The sequence below is a fragment of the Sebastes umbrosus genome, chromosome 21 (genome assembly GCF_015220745.1).
Source record: "Sebastes umbrosus isolate fSebUmb1 chromosome 21, fSebUmb1.pri, whole genome shotgun sequence".
In the NCBI taxonomy this organism is placed as follows: Eukaryota; Metazoa; Chordata; class Actinopteri; order Perciformes; family Sebastidae; genus Sebastes; species Sebastes umbrosus.
In genome coordinates, this window is record NC_051289.1 from 11,119,529 (window position 1) to 11,135,881 (window position 16,353).

Below are 16,353 nucleotides of genomic sequence, written 5' to 3' on the forward strand. Positions count from 1 at the left end.
TACTCTAGGCAGCTTAATCTACAATATTATATCATAATCTATTAATTGATTCAGATTATTAATACAAAATATTAATCTGTAAAGAAACTAAAGCTGTCAGATAAATGTAGAGCAGTAAAAGGTACAATATTTCCCTCTGAGATGTGGAGGAGTAGAAGTATACAATAGCATGTAATCCGAAATACTCAAGTAAAGTACCTCAAAATGTGTACTAGTACTTGAGAGTTAATGTACTTCCATCACTGATTACAAGTCGATATCAGTCATTTTAGTCTATAGCCTAAGTGAGTCGTAAATAGACTAAAATGACTTGATAAGACAGAACAAATGCATAATAATTTAAAAAGGTATTATGTTTTGTATGAATGATATTAATGTGTAAAGTAACTAAAACACTAAATGGAGTGGAAGTAGGATATAACATAATAAAGTACAAGTGCCTCAAAATTATATTATGTGAGTAAATGTACTTACTTTGCACCGCTGGATATTACGATAAAACTTTACTGAAGTCCTTATAGGGACAATACCATACAGTAGCCTATACAATAGGAGACAATGTAATCTCAATATAAACTAATCTTACTGCAGATATACTAATTGCCACTATCACATATCCTAAGGATACAATAGAAGCAATATATTATTTCCTCTAGGAGTAAATAAGGACAGACTACTGCTCAATAATTAACGACAGTCTCAATAGTCTTGTATTTCACCTGTGACAAAGGAGCAAAGACACATTTGGCTTTACCCCCATTTAGTTTCCCGCTTCTGTTTCCAGCAGCAGCGTACAGGACACAGTGTGCCGTTCCTACCAGCATCATCTATAACAACTAAAAACAAATCAGTAATCCTGATTCAACAGAATAAACTCTTGTACTCTTAAAGAAGAACAGTGTGGTTATTTCCCTTTGTTTTGAGGCAGTTCAGCTTTAAGAATAATTAACCGTTTTGGGTTGGCCGAACAAAACAAGACATTAAAATAAGTCAGCTGCTGTGATGGACATTTTCCACAATTTTATAGACATTGACAATATAGACAATAACAATTCATCAAGAAAATAATTGGCCAATTAATCACTCATGAAAATAATCATTTGCAGCTCTAACATATTGCATTTTAAAATGTTGGCAGAACAAGACATGATTTTATCAAGAAATCTTGTTTATTAAAATAGTTAATTGCAATATGGCTAAAAATGTACAAAACAGAAACCAGTTTTTAACAAGTGGTCGCTTGCAGCTGAACAAATGTATGCACACAGACAAGGATGATGGCAACACTGTAAACATCAAACAAGGCTCAATGCAATTGTAGTAGCGTGTCACCAACAATTCGTTAAAAAAAAATGACGATAGTGTTCATGTCAATTTGGAAATCACAGAACAAACTTAGTGCTGACAGAGTGAGAGCATAGTGCCGAGATAACCTGAGATAGTCTCACCGAACCTACACCTAGTATTTCAAGTTACACCAAATCATAGTTTTTTTACTTGGTTCAGCGTAAAAAACAGCAAAGCAAAAAGAAAGTACATAAAACTGATTTCACATGTACAAGTAAAAAAGGCACACCATCAGCAGTATCTTCTGTAGACATGATTTGGCTCATATACAGTATTACAAAATTCAAGATATTTTCCTATTTGCAATTTGTAAATGTTATGTTGCAACCACTCCTGCGGTTTACATATACAAAAAGTTGAATTATCATGATTACAAAAGAGAGGACAACCTTTCAAATGAGTCACTGATTCTACAATTTTTATTGGAAAAAAATAAAAAATCCCAAAAGATATCTAAAACACGGCCTCTACAAGGCACTTGTGCAAAAAATGATAAAATGTGCAAAAAATGTAAATAAAGAAAATAGCCGTTTTAAATAATATTGATTCACTTCCCTGGAATAAAACAAAAATAAAACTAGTTCACTTGATGTGGCTCATCAGAACATAGGAAGGCGTTTTCTGAAATCTAATGCCACTATTTAAAGGAAAGAGTGAAAAAGAAGCCAGCTAATGGATCCAACAATAGCACCCGACAGAAATCTAAACCCATTGCTTCATGTGCGGCCGACTCTGATGCAACTTTGTCCTCGCAGCAGTCAGTCCGCAGCTTTAAAAACATCCTGGCACCTGATGCCCCGCCACAGGCTTTGGGACGCGTAACCGCTGGCAACACATGGCATGTCAGGGGTCTGGGGACGTCTACATGGGGACGTCTACATGGCAACGTCACTGGATACCAGAGATTTCCTCAGAGGCAGTTCACTACTGTCGTCCTTTTATTCCCTCCACAGGGCCGGGGATAGGCACGCTGTAGTCGCCAGGTGATGGAGTATCACTGTGGTGCTGCCGTGCGATTGGCCAAAGCAAAGTTCTGCTGCAGCACCACCAGAGAGCTGCGGAGCTGTGAGGAGAAGAAGAAACTGACTCAGCAGCTACAACACCTGCTTTAGCTTTTTTTAAATGACAGCTGCATGTCTCTGCTTTCTAACTGAGTCTATGATGAACTGCACTATTTTGCACAAAGCAGTGCAGAATCTCCACAATCATGGCCACATTGGAGCTACAATCAGACTTTTTATTCATGTAGTGCAGCTATTTTCAACCACTGGTGGGCCTCAGAGCGCCACCTAGTGGGCCTTGGAGGTAAAATGGTTAGATTAACCTCTTCAAAGTCCGACGGTATGGTATCATATGAAACTAGAAAATCTAAGGAATAAATTGGTACCAACCATGTCATACTAGCTTGTCGGGAAGGAGGCTAAATAACACTCCAAAGTAAAGCTAAATTTTGGCAAGGAAAAACTGGCATGGCATTTTTCAAAGGGATACGTTGACCTCTGATCTCAAGATATGTGGATGAAAATGAGTGCTATGGGTACCCACGAGTCTCCCCTTTACAGACATACATGTCTCGGATGCAGTGACACAAAATGAAGCGGTTTTTGAAACGAAAAACTGATGTTGGAGACAACTCTGCACTAGTAAAAGCTCCATAGCCTGTGGTGAGGAAATATGACCCTGAATACTTTGGATTCATAATGGCAGACACTGATGGGTGAGGGTAAGCTGAATATTTATGGGGGTCATTACAGCGTACAGTGGCATAACACATATTTATAGCCCAGTTTGACATTTATGTGGGATGGTGGTCCTCGGAAAGTTTTAACCAGATACAAAAGGTTGAGAACCCCTGATGTAGTGTATTCCCAGCTTGTCCTACCTGTTCTAAAAGGTTGATGGAGTCCTGCAGCACAGTTTTTAGCAGCTGCGCATCCTCTATGGTCCGATACCCTGGTCCCTGTCTGGGCGCATATTCAGGGGCCAAGCTGCACAAACAACAGAAATTCCTCTTATGTGCAAAAATATGATATTATTCACATTTGCTACATAAAAAGGCAGCAGAAGACAAAAACAGTGGCAGTAACAAAGTGAAGGACGTGTAAGAAGAAGAGGGCTAAGAGCGAAAGAGCACAGATGCAAAACGATGTCACTTGCGTAACCACGGTTACTGAGGCAGATTTAACATTGTGAGTCATTAGAACAAGAGCTCTCTTGTAAGTGGGCTGCTTAAACGACACAGACAGAAAAAAGTGGAGGAAGAATAACCTCTTACCCCCTCTCCACCCACACCAAGACTTCTGCTTTCTGAGTGGCAACTACTAATATAGTTACCATCTATGACAGATGACTAATCAAGGGGGAAGATGCAAAGAAATATGCATACTGCAAAAGAACAAAAAGTTATCTGACCTGGCCTCACTCCTCTCCCTCAGCCGATGCTTTGTGCTCAGGTACATGCGGTTGGCGACGTCCTCCATGGCCCACAACTTGAAGAACAGACCCAGATTCATCACAGTCAGAATCAGCAAACTGAAAGAGACGGAAAGCACAGAGTTTAATCCACTGGATCCCACATCCCACATTGTTTCCCAGGTGTGTTTCCAGGTAGTTAACTTACATCACACTCATCCCAGCCACTAATGTCGTGGTGTTCCATCGGTGCATGCCGTTCATTTCCATGGGGCCTGAAAGAAGCAGAACAGATCAATGAATTATAGATTTACATGCTGGATGTGTGAAAAACAAAACCTGGGTTGCAGTCAATATGAGAAAGTTTTGCACAGGTTTGCAACATTTTTCTGGTTAGAAGATATTTCCTCCCAACGGCGTGCAACATTTTGCAACGGCCTGAGATATAAATATTGCACTTTTGTGGGCGTGTCAAAGGTGCAACCCAATAAGACCGTAACATAACTCCACTCATCTATATACTGTCGCAGTGGCTGTTGTCTGGCACACAGTTTGCACAATAAACATTTGCTTTCAAGGCTTTGTCACAGTTGCTGCTACCGCAGCAAGAAAATGTCAAAGTGCAGAGCAGCTGGATGTTTGACGTTGACACTTTTTGAAAGTGCTGAAGGCCTCACATGTTCATAGTTTACTTCAGTCAGATTAAGGAAATTTGTTCCAAGGTTTTAAATGTACGTGCTTGCTCATTCAAACACTTTTGGCATCACTAAAATACAAAAAAAAATATTTTTAGTAATCTCAACCAAGCAGCCTTAAAGGTATAGTTTGACATTTTAGTTCAAAATTCACATACGAAAGTTAAATGAGAACATCGATATACTCTTACAGTATTTGTTGATTAAATATAAAGCTGGAGCCAGGAGTCGATTAGCTTAGCTTAGCATAAAGACTGGAAGCAGGGGGAATAGTTAGCCTGGCCTACCAGCACCAGTTCACTAATGGTACATGATCCACAGCCTCTGTCCTTTCTACGCTTCCCATTCATTGTCTATGTAAGCAGCCGTGCAATGCATTCTGGTAGCGTGGCGGCGTGATTCAAGAGATGGGATGTCACGTTGGCAGCTCCTCATTTGCATAAAGTTGAGGTCCGGGCTACTTTATGCAAATCAGGGGCATCCAGCGCAACTCGCTGCCTCTGGAAAATCTCGAGAAACTTCTAAATTAAGCGTTGTCGATCCAAAATAAAGACAGATTCAGCACCTGCATGGCTTATTTCTTGCATAAAATATTTTCATAAACACATTTCGGTGAACTATTTCTGTAATATACGAGAAAAACGTTTCCAAACAAGCCGCCATGTTGGTTCCGGTTTGAAAGCTGGAGCAGCAGCCAACGAGGGAAAGCGTTCGTCCAATCAGGTGCACCATTTCTTGGCTGGGCACGGTGACTTTGAGCACATACAAACAAGTTACAACATGTTAATTAGTGACCTTTAGTGATGCTGGTAGCCAGGCTAACCATTTCCCCCTGCTACCAAGCTTTATGCTGAGCTAACTGTCTCCATCCATCCATCCATCCATAGTGGTATTGAGCCTCTCGACAAACCTATTCCTTTAAAGCCATTATATACAGTATAACGTCATGTACCCATGTTGCCATCTCTGTGCTGGTCAGGGTCTTGCCCGTACTGCTTGTTGGGCTTCATGTGCTCTGGCATAGTCCGGCTATAAGTCCGCCTCCTCCTCCGAAGCCCGCCCATCTTCCCAGAGTCTCCACCTCCTTGATTCAGCTCCGCTTCCTCCTCCAGCAGTTCTGCCTCTGTAAGGTGTCATCACAGGGCCACAAAGAGTCAAACATGGAGCAGAGTGAGAAGGGTTAAGACAATTTAGACACTGATTGATTGCAGCGGAAAAAAAATGTCTGCTTAAAAAGGAACAGTATGTAGCATTTAGGGGGATCTATTAGCAGAAATGGAATATAATGTTAATAAGTATGTTTTCTTTAGTGTATAATCACCTGTAAATAAGAATTGTTATGTTTTCGTTAGCTTAGAATGAGCCGTCGGTATCTACATAGGGAGTGGATCCCCTTCACTGAGCCGGCTGCCATGTTTCTACAGTAGCCCAGAACGGACAAACCAGACACTGGCTCTATAGAGGGCCATTCGCGTTTTAACGTTTTCGCTTTGGCAACTGTAATTCTACACGCTTATCACACAGGAGCAGTTTTAGTTGGTTGCAATCTGCAACCTCACCGATATATGCCGCCAAATCCTACAAACTGCACCTTTAACAAGTAACTAAAAAACCTTTTCAGAAAATTTACATAATTCAGGAAGGTTTTTCCTGCTCAAGCTCAGAGCACTTAAAATGTCTGAGGCAGGCTGGATTGCCAATTATACTCCTTTCCTCCCTCCTTGCAAATGCAGCTCTAAAATGATTAACCGCTGCACAGCCTGATTTGTGTTGGAGGAAACAGCTCATATCAGATCAGAGATAAAATAAACCACAAGCTAAGGAATGAAGACAGGGAAGTGTCCTCGTCTGCCTCCACACTGTGCGAACACAGCTCTCTACTCACCGAGCTGTCGGAAATTCTCTTCAATGCCGCTCCAGGAGTTTTTGGTGATGAAGGACTTGACCAGGCCCCATGGCTGCTTCTTGTATTTCACATCTGTATACACCCTGGCAGCACAACATAACGACATTTTTAAAAGGAAATCACTTACAAAATATTTTATAAACCAACATAATCGTAATATCTTACCTTAGTCGACACTTCCGCTTCGAGTTACTCATTATGTAGTACCGATTTTGAGTGTAGAAGTAATCGTGATAGGGAACGTCGTGAGTGTATACCTCCGAGTCCAGGAGGTAATACTGACCATCCCTGGATTCTTTGTACAACGTCTGAGAGATAATTGGAGTACAAATACATGTTTAGTCATCCAGTCATGCTACACACACACACACACACACACACACACACCATTCACATGGATGTAAACACACCTGGTACTCCGTAGCGGTGGAGAACTTGCCAATCAGAGGGTTGCTAATGGTTATTGTGTAGGTCAGAGTCCTCTTCATGTTTCCGGCGGCGTCTTTTTGCCAAGCAGTAGAGCTGGCGTCTGATAACACAAAAGGACAACTTGAATATTTATGCTTTTTTTTTTTTATTAACTAGAACTGGTGGATGAATTAGTTTCAGGAATGGCTGAAAATCATTTATCTAACAGGGATCATACAGATAATCATTGTTTAGATTTAAATTAAAATAGGTTTAAGACGTACTGGTTGTTTTCCTGATGTCCATGAACCTGCGGAGGAAGCTGGAGTCGCTGAAGAGCAGGTCAAACATCTTTTGTGCGCTAATGTGGAACACTTTGTTTAGATAAAGTCGACCTGCCGGCACCTGGGTCAAACCCACTCGCTCCTCCACTGATGAAGCAAAAAAAAGTTCAGAGAAAGAGGAAATTATGAAACCACAAAAATTCAAAACATGAGCTCAAGCTTCCTCCGGTGCCTCCACTTACTACCATCCTCGATGCTTTCTGAACCGCTCTGCTCGGACGCGTCGTTCTCGTTGGCGTTGAGGTCGAGAGAAAGTGAGGAGTGCTTGGAATCCCGGTCCGTGGCGAGGCGGAGCAGCGAGGGAACGGGGCTGCGCCGCGGAGTCGAGGGGCTGCGAGAGTCGTCCTGCAATGGCAAAAACAATGAGGTGTGAGAACATTTAGACATGCACGATCACGCAATAAAAGGAAAAAAAAAATGTAATACCACGTTGGGAAGGTTCAGTAAGCCGAGAGGAGACGGCGGGTCCTCCCCTTGAGGACTTGAGGTCTCTAAAGGCGAATGCTCCATCCCAGGGAGGCGAAGGGTCGGGGGGCGCTCCAGCCTCCCCTCCTCACCACCAGGCCTCGGTGACAGGCTGCAAACACAGACAGGTGGTGTCAAATTACAGCGCATTTTGATTGTGTGCAAGCAGGTTTTGAACGTGCATACCTGGTCTGCATGCTCGATTCTGCTGATATCTGTAAGTTCTCCATCTCTTCATGGCTCAGGCCCAGGTCATGCCCATAATGCTGTTTAACCATCTGCCACAACTCCAAGCAGGTCATAGGCTGAAAGAAAGAGAGGTCATGGAAACATCAACCACAAAAAGTTGTAATATTACGAGAATAAAGTCATAACTTTACGAGAAAAAAGTTTTAATATTACGAGAATAAAGTCATAACTTTATGAGAAAAAAGTTGTTATATTACGAGAATAAAGTCATAACTTTACGAGAAAAAAGTGGTAATATTACAAGAATAAAGTCATAACTTTAAGAGAAACAAAGTCAACTTTACGATAAAAAAAAGTTGTAATATTACGAGAATAATGTCATAACTTTACGAGAGAAAAAGTTGTAATATTGCAAGAATAAAATTATAACTATGAGAAAAAAGTTGTAATATTACGAGAATGAGTTCATAACTTTACGAGAGAAAAAAGTTGTAATATTACGAGAATAAAGTCATAACTTTACGAGAAAAAAGTTGTAATATTACAAGAATAAAGTCATAACTTTACGAGAAAAAAGTTCTAATATTACGAGAATAAAGTCATAACTTTTTTAACAGCTTGCTCCTGTTGATATCTCTCTCCTCTTGCACAATAAGGACTCTGCTTTGAAAGATATAAATCATAATATGAACAATAAACTTAATAGGTGAGTCAGGGTTCGAAGTATTGCAGGTAACCTGGAAACCTCCACACAGTATAATGTACAGTCTTATCTCCATGTTGTGACAAACACACCTTATTGTCTCTCTAGATATTAATCTGACATGTTTCTGTTGACAAGCAAGAGAAGCTCAATGTTACAAAATTGCAAAAACAAGATGCACTGTGCCATATGGCGTTTGTTTTATTGTAAACCTTTTTAATCCGACCTGATTTTTTTGTCATATGGAGACACATAAAGTGTTGTGGCTCATCTAAAACCGAGAGAAAGTTTAAGAACCACTCACACAGGCTTTTACTTACTTGTCAGAGGACATGTTCCCTGCAGCTGTGAGCTTCAACTGGCTGTCAAACAGAGTGATCTGTATAACCTGGACGCACATTCAGGAAGTCCTGGCTATGAGCGAGTCCAATGGGCGTAATGACGCGCACCGCCCAGATTTACACCGTGATAAAATGTAAATAAACACTATCTACCTGTGGGAATGTCCGGTCCACCTGTAGTTCAACACAAACTCCTCAGTTTCGATGTGCTTCCGTTAATAGTTTCAGCTGTGACACAATAAGCGGAGCGTCAAGTGGAGCGCTCTGTGCGGCTGCAGGCGGAATGTGAACCAGCAGCCTCTGACAGAGAGAGGTCAATGAACTCTAGATGTGATGTTTTTATATACAGGTGTTTGTGCTCCGGGGTCCCAGCGGGCTCATACCCCCGTGGGTAGGCTGCCATAGTGCCTGTCTATAATAACAGTCCTGCTGCATCGTTTCTCCTCTTAAAAACAAGATATTATAATGTGCACATATTGCCTGCACCAGGGGTATATAGGGCTCTCTAGCTCCTCTCCAGTGGCTCCCTGTGGATTTTTTAGAATGGAAATGAATAACTGTTTTTTGTTTACATTTTCATTTTTATTTCTCATTGTTGTAGGTCTATGGTAGGATGGAGGATTAGGGCCACATTCAGGAAAAAAATAAATCTGAGATTTCGAGAATAAAGTCATAATATTATATTATTTTCTTTTTTTCTCGTAAAGTTATGATTTTATTTTCGTAATATTACGACTTTTTCTTGTAATATTGTGACTTTTTTCTCGTAAAGATCTGACTTTTTTCTCTTAATATTGTGACTTTTTTTTCCGTTAAATTATGACTTTATTCTCGTAATATTGTGACTTTTTTCTCGTAAAGATCTGACTTTTTTCTCTTAATATTGTGACTTTTTTTTTTCGTTAAGTTATGACTTTATTCTCGTAATATTACAACTTTTTTCTCGTAATATTGTGACTTTTTTTCTCGTTAACTTATGACTTTATTCTCGTAATATTACAACTTTTTTCTCGTAATGTTGTGACTTTTTTTCTCGTTAAGTTATGACTTTATTCTCGTAATATTACGACTTATTCTCGTAATATTGCGACTTTATTCTCGTAAAGTTAGGACTTTATTCTCGTACTGTTGTGTCTTTAATCTCGTAATATTATGACTTTATTTTCGTAATATTGTGATTTTATTCTCGTAATATTACGACTTTATTCTCGCAGTATTACGACTTTTTTCTCGTAATATATTATGACTTTATTCTCGTAATATTGTGACTTTTTTCTCGTAATATTGTGACTTTTTTCTTGTAAAGTTATGACTTTATTCTCGTAATGTGGTGACTTAATTCTTGTAATGTTACTACTTTTTTCTCGTAATATTGAGACTTTATTCTCGTAATATTACGACTTTATTCTCGTAATATTACAACTTTATTCTCGTAATATTGCAACTTTTTTCTCGTAATATTATGACTTTATTCCGGTATTATTGTGACTTTTTTCTCGCAAAGTTATGACTTTATTCTCGTAATATTACAACTTTTTTCTCGTAATATTCTGACTTTTTCTCGTAAAGTTATGGCTTTATTCTCGTAATATTGTGACTTTTTTCTCGTAAAGTTATGACTTTATTCTCGTAATGTTACTACTTTTTTCTCGTAATACTACGACTTTATTCTCGTAATATTGCGACTTTTTTCTCATAATGTTATGACTTTTTTCTCGTAATATTATGACTTTATTCTCGCAATATTACGACTTTTTTTCCCTGTATGTGGCCCTTATACTCCGTAATACATTTGCACTTTGCATTAGACTTATATACTAAGACTATAAACTGTGTAAACTGTATAAGCTGTATAATGTTTTGCGGCTCAGGGCAGATTTTTTTTTTTTTTTTGCCTAAAATGGCTCTTTTGATAGTAAAGGTTGCTGACCCCTGGCCTATACTCTACATTAATTTTCATATTATCTATTAATTTAATATCTTCTACTCCTCCAAAAAAGGATGGCTAAACTGAGCGGGTGCTTTCATTTTTAACTATCCCTGACATACTGGAGGTAAATTATTCCAGCGTAACATCTCTGCCACTTCAGTGAAATGTCCATGTCTTAAAGGTCCCATATCGTGCTCATTTTCTGGATCATGTTTGTATTTTGGGTTTCTACTAGAACATATTTACATGCTTTAATGTTAAAAAAAAACACATTATTTTTCTCATACTGTCTGTCTGAATATGCCTGTATTCATGCTCTGTCTGAAACACTCATTTCAACAGAATGGCAACGGAATTGCGTTGCTAGGCAACAGCTTGGGTCCATGTGTACTTCCTGTCAGCTGATGTCATTCACATACACAGCATCAGGAAATAAACTGGGGCATATTTAGTATGTTTACGTTTCAAACTGTGAAATGGTCTAAATATTGTAGATTTGTGACATCACAAATGGACAGAAATCCAAACGGCTTGTTTCAAACACATAGTTTCTGAATATGGTCCGTGTGTATTTCTCCATGGATTGAGTGTTTTGATACTTTCACAGTATTTATATATCACTTTAACCTGCTTTATGATATAAAAGACATGAAAATCTCACTTTTTACAATATGGGACCTTTAACCTACTCTTCAACTGCTTTCGCCTCTACACATCAACTGACACTTTTAACTAATTTTTAAGAGTTGTAATCTTCAAGATGTTCATGAAATCAAACTATGGTTTAGAATAGTAGTTATGGTCACAACAGCAATAGCCATTATTACCTCTCAAAATCGTAGTTTTCAGTGTTGGTGGCGGGGTCCGCCATTCCCAGACTGGAAAGCAATACAATGGCCCATGGTGCTTAAAATTGCAACTACCTTATCGAAGGTTTTCAGCAATTACACTTCAACAGAAGCTTCAAATCCATTTAAGTGCTTAAAAGTCAACTCTGGCATAACATTTTTTTTTTTTTTTTTTTAAAGATATGTAAACCGGTTTACATTATTTGTGCCTGCCATCTTTAAACCAGCTTTTCAAGTTTATTGTTTATTATGAGTTTTTTTTTCTTTTACAGTGCAAAGAGCTGGGTGAACTCAAATAAAGGTGGCTGAGCTGTAGTGGGTTTACTTTTAACTATATTCCTGACATACTACAGGTAAATTATTCCAAATACACAGCACCTCAGTATGTGGAACAGTAAACAAAAGCTTGTGTCTGTTGGACTCCCGCGCAAACTGTGCTGTGTGCAGATCTTTACCCTACATGCATCAGCAGAGCAGCACTGATAACCTCAAAGGAAGACATATGACAGTATGATACCTACTCTGGACGGATTAGGTAAGTGCTGCAAAATGGGGTAAAGTCACAGAGCTGCTGGTGCTCTGATTGGGAGGCATTTAGTCACCGCAGTCAAGTTATTGCATAACAGCAAAGTCTGTTTGTGATACATGTGACTGGAGGTATGGAACAGTGACTATTGTTGACCTGCATGTGGTTACATGTGGTTACTCCCACATGGAATACGTACATTGTCTGTAGTAGGAGACTGTATAAGGTAAGAGCAGCTAAGTGGAGGAGAGTTGTACCTTGTCCAACAGTGTGTTTTGCCACATGCGGAAAACACTCTGGTAACTTTTCTCTCTTGCCGAGAAGGATGTGAAGAAGAACTGCAGGTGAAGATATAAAGAGATAATCATATGTTTATCAAATGTGAAATCAACAGTGCTCTCTTCTAACACAATATACCTTGTCTGTGCTTGTGCAGATCTGGATTGCATTGGGAATCAGACGAGCGGTTTTCTCTCTGGTCATAGCCATGATGTCTTTAAGAGTCAGTACAATCTAAAAAAAAAAGAAAAAGTGTAAGGTTACAGCAGTTCGTAAACACATGCTTAACAAAGAAAGAAAGAAAAAAACACCCTTGGGTACGTTGTCAGATAGATCCTCCTCCACTCTGGAGTTACATTGTGATGAAATGACTTTCAGTAACTCACAAGAAGAGGCGTGAACTTACTGTTCACCGCAGCATTGTTGCATTATCATACGGTAAACTGACGCAATCGTGCAATTACAGAGCATCTTCCTGGTTATTTTTTTACAGTTGTAGTGTGGTTGTTGTTCATCTGTTGCACATGCAAACTACAGTTTCTTGCGGTTTATTTTTGAGGAACTGACACAAAAATATATTTATGGTTTCAATTTTGTATCACTGATAACATTTAAAATGTCCATTTATCTATAGTTTTCACCTTTATGACAGCAACAAACCAACAGAAAGGGGCTCAGAACTGAAAGGTTTTGTTTTATTATAAATGTTTTAATCTAGTGTTTTATGGTGGGTTTTTCCTTTAAAATGATGCACACTCTTCATTTGATTCTAATACAGTTTTCTCCCGCTTTTAAAAAGACTAAACCATCATTATCCAAATGTACATTAAGGAGGAAGAATGCAAATGGTTAGCAATATATGAAAATATAATCTTGCACTATATTTTGTTGCCTTGTCCACACATTTGCGGTTACATTAACGTGAACACAGCGTGCTTCTAGACATCCTCCTCCACTAGACTCTTATTACCTTCGTACCACGAAACACATTGCTGTAGAAACAGAGCCAGTTCTCTGCGAGGTAGAGGCGTCCCTGAAGGAGGATGTCCCGCTGGAGGGCACACGGGTAGTCTGAGGAAAAAAAAGATAAATATATATATATGAAAAACATGGTGCCTTATCTCCAATGAATCACTAAAAGGCGCAGGTACAGAGTGTGATACTGTGTGATAACGTGTACCTGGTTAAAAAATTGGCCAGTGACTTTATCACTGATCATGTAATTGCATTAAACATTATATAATTGTACATTTCATCTTTTTTGCAAATTGTTGTCTCCCATGTTAAAGAGCTGCTCACCCTGCAGGGATGTCCTTCTAGTTTTGCGTTATTTGTTAGTCTAAGTACTTTCTCAGGCATTTCCACTTTGGCAAACAAAACAATTAAATTAAACAAGGACTATTTTGTATTTTTATTGCATCCAAATTGTTGCGCAAATTCAAAAAGTGTGCAAAATTCAATTGAAATACTGGATCTCAGTAAAGAATATCATCAATTTAAATAATAAAATCAATATCATCATTAGTATGAGAAGCAGTAACTCACCCACTATGAGTCTCTCTGACTCCGGCAGCTCTTTGAACAGCTTCTTAAATTCATCAAACCTCTGTTTGTAGTTGGGCAGAGGAGTCTGAGGTGCCGCGAGACACGGCCCCTGAGGGTCGGAGCCCTGGGGGAGCACATGTGAACGCCACTGATACTGAGACATCAATGAGGCACAACATATTTGTTCGGTCTTTATACACAAGTACAAATGATATGCTGTTTATAAAGGTTAAAAGGTTATAAAGCTTAACAGACAGACATAATAAGATTGAGAAACCAGTAAGAAGCATCTCCTGTGAGTTTGAGCAGATGGTAAACAGCATTATTAGCCTTTTGGGCTTTGCATCAGAGAGGCAACAGCAATCCCACTTGTGCGAGGTGTTACATGGTGTAATGAGTCTGACCCACTAGAGGACAGTCAAAGATTTTCCATGTCAAACTTTATTATAAATTCTACAACAACTGCATGATTTAAGTGAATTATATGAAGGAGACAAATGTCATATACAAGCAGCAGTATGTTAACTGGGTTAACAGTGTTGTGTAAGGAGTTTTTTTACCTCTTCCTCATCAGAGCTCCACCTGACATCCACCATAGATGTTGACTCATCTGTAATATAATCACTGCCCACTCCTGACCGGTTGGATCCCTGGTCCATCTGCTCTGCTGCTCTGCTCAAATGAATAAAGATGATGAAAAGTGTGATGTTACACACATCTCAATCTCTCCAGTGGTGTCATAAAAGGAGATTAAAATAACTTGTAGGTCTTTTGTGAGTTGAACTAGAATATGATCTGAAGCTAAAGGTCATGAAACAAGGATATGCAGCAGCAACATCACCACAGGGGAGTCATTATCACTGTCTGCAACAGAACTGGTTTAACTAGGAGGGAAGAAGTCTTGTCATGCCACTGAACTGAAACCTTTGAAAAGTTGAAAGTCTTCCTGCAGCCGTCAGACTCCACAACCAGCACTGCTCCCAGTAGACCACTTACACACCAAAAAACTGACAATAACCTGGTATTTTCAGGTGGAATTTCATTCATTCATACATTTCATTCTCACTATTCAATAATTTCCACTTGTGCAATTTTGGTAATAGTGTGTTAATTGTCAGTACTGTACATACTGCTCCTATTTTTATACTTCCTTCTTTTAAAATGGTTCATACTTTGTTACACTTTGTTTAGCTCTTTTTTTTTTACTGTGTTAGCTGATGCATCTTGTTTTTTGCATTATCCCCTTTGCTGTTGTACACTGCAAATTCCCCCACTGTGGGACTAATAAAGGAATATCTTATCTTATCTTATTTTGTGTTAATATTCCTAATAGGTCCTTCCTTCCTCCAGCTGTCAGACTCTACAACCAGCACTGCTCCCAGTAGACCACTTACACACCAAAACACTGACAATAACCTGATATTTTCAGGTGCAATTTCATTTAACACTTGTGCAATTTTGTTAATAGTCTGTTTATTGTCAATACTGTATATACTTCCTTCTATTTAAAATGGTTCATATTTTGTTAAACTTTGTTTAGCTCTTTTTTTTTTTACTGTGTTAGCTGATGCATCTTGTTTTTTTGCACTATCCCCTTTGCTGCTCTACACTGCAAATTCCCCCACTGTGGGACTTATAAAGGAATATCTTATCTTATGACTCTTTTGTTAAATGGAAAAGTCTCGTTAGAAGAATGGATTTATGTCTCAAAGTCAAGAAACTTGCACATAATGACAGCGACCTTATGCCACCATATCATACACTTCCAAACTCTCTCTCAGATTGTGTCAGCTGACAGGAACCATCACAACTATCCATGTCAAAGAGATAAAATGTGACTATCAGCTCTGTAAAGTCGTCAAAACGCGCAAAGCAAATACTTTTACGCACAGCACCACGAGGCGTGCTAAAACCTCCAACATGTCTCCACTTGATGGTTACCTAAACGGTTGTTGTCAGTCACATACCTGACTCGGAGTGGACCCAGGGTTTCTGTTGTCTCCAGGTGCAATCGAGTTAAAAAAAGAAGTCAAGAAAACGTCCCAAACAGCTGTGAAGCTCTGCTGATGCGTTGTTTGCCTTTGTTGCACGTGCATCTCACCTTTCCATGCATGGGAACATACCTGAAGGGAGTTGTCATGTCATCGGTGGCTCTCATTGGTCTTCAAACAACTAGTTAATGGCTCCAAAATGACATGTGCCTTTAATTCATTCAGGTGTTGATTCCACCTGTAGCAGCCAGGTACTCAGGTGAGCAAGCTACTGCAGTGTTTTATTTCATCAAGTTAAAGATTTTTAACATTTACACAATGTTTTTTTTAAATCCCAATAGTTCATTTCGACTTCTAATTGGAATCATTAAAATTAAGCTCTGTGCTTTTCAAAAAAAAATAATTAAAGTAGTTAGAATTATCT

General features: G+C 39.0%; 1 protein-coding gene across 5 annotated transcripts; it reads right to left on the reverse strand.

Annotated features, from left to right (window-relative positions):
* Positions 1-990: 990 nt before the first annotated feature.
* On the reverse strand, positions 991-16,135 carry gramd1c (GRAM domain containing 1c). 5 transcript variants are annotated; one of them, XM_037757536.1, is made up of 19 exons: positions 16,040-16,111; positions 15,906-15,937; positions 14,499-14,610; positions 13,939-14,062; positions 13,364-13,464; positions 12,532-12,627; positions 12,372-12,452; positions 7,764-7,882; positions 7,539-7,689; positions 7,295-7,457; positions 7,053-7,199; positions 6,771-6,889; positions 6,526-6,668; positions 6,340-6,443; positions 5,407-5,577; positions 3,968-4,034; positions 3,760-3,879; positions 3,230-3,335; positions 991-2,410 (listed from the first exon to the last, which is right to left on the reverse strand). In XM_037757536.1, the coding sequence occupies exons 1-19, from the start codon at positions 16,094-16,096 to the stop codon at positions 2,342-2,344; spliced, it is 2,082 nt and encodes a 693-aa protein (XP_037613464.1). In that variant the 5' UTR covers positions 16,097-16,111; the 3' UTR covers positions 991-2,341. The 5 variants fall into 5 exon arrangements, with proteins under 5 accessions (XP_037613464.1, XP_037613463.1, XP_037613466.1 ...); XM_037757535.1 differs by having other exon boundaries at positions 13,939-14,092; XM_037757538.1 differs by lacking the exon at positions 15,906-15,937 and having other exon boundaries at positions 16,062-16,135.
* Positions 16,136-16,353: the final 218 nt, after the last annotated feature.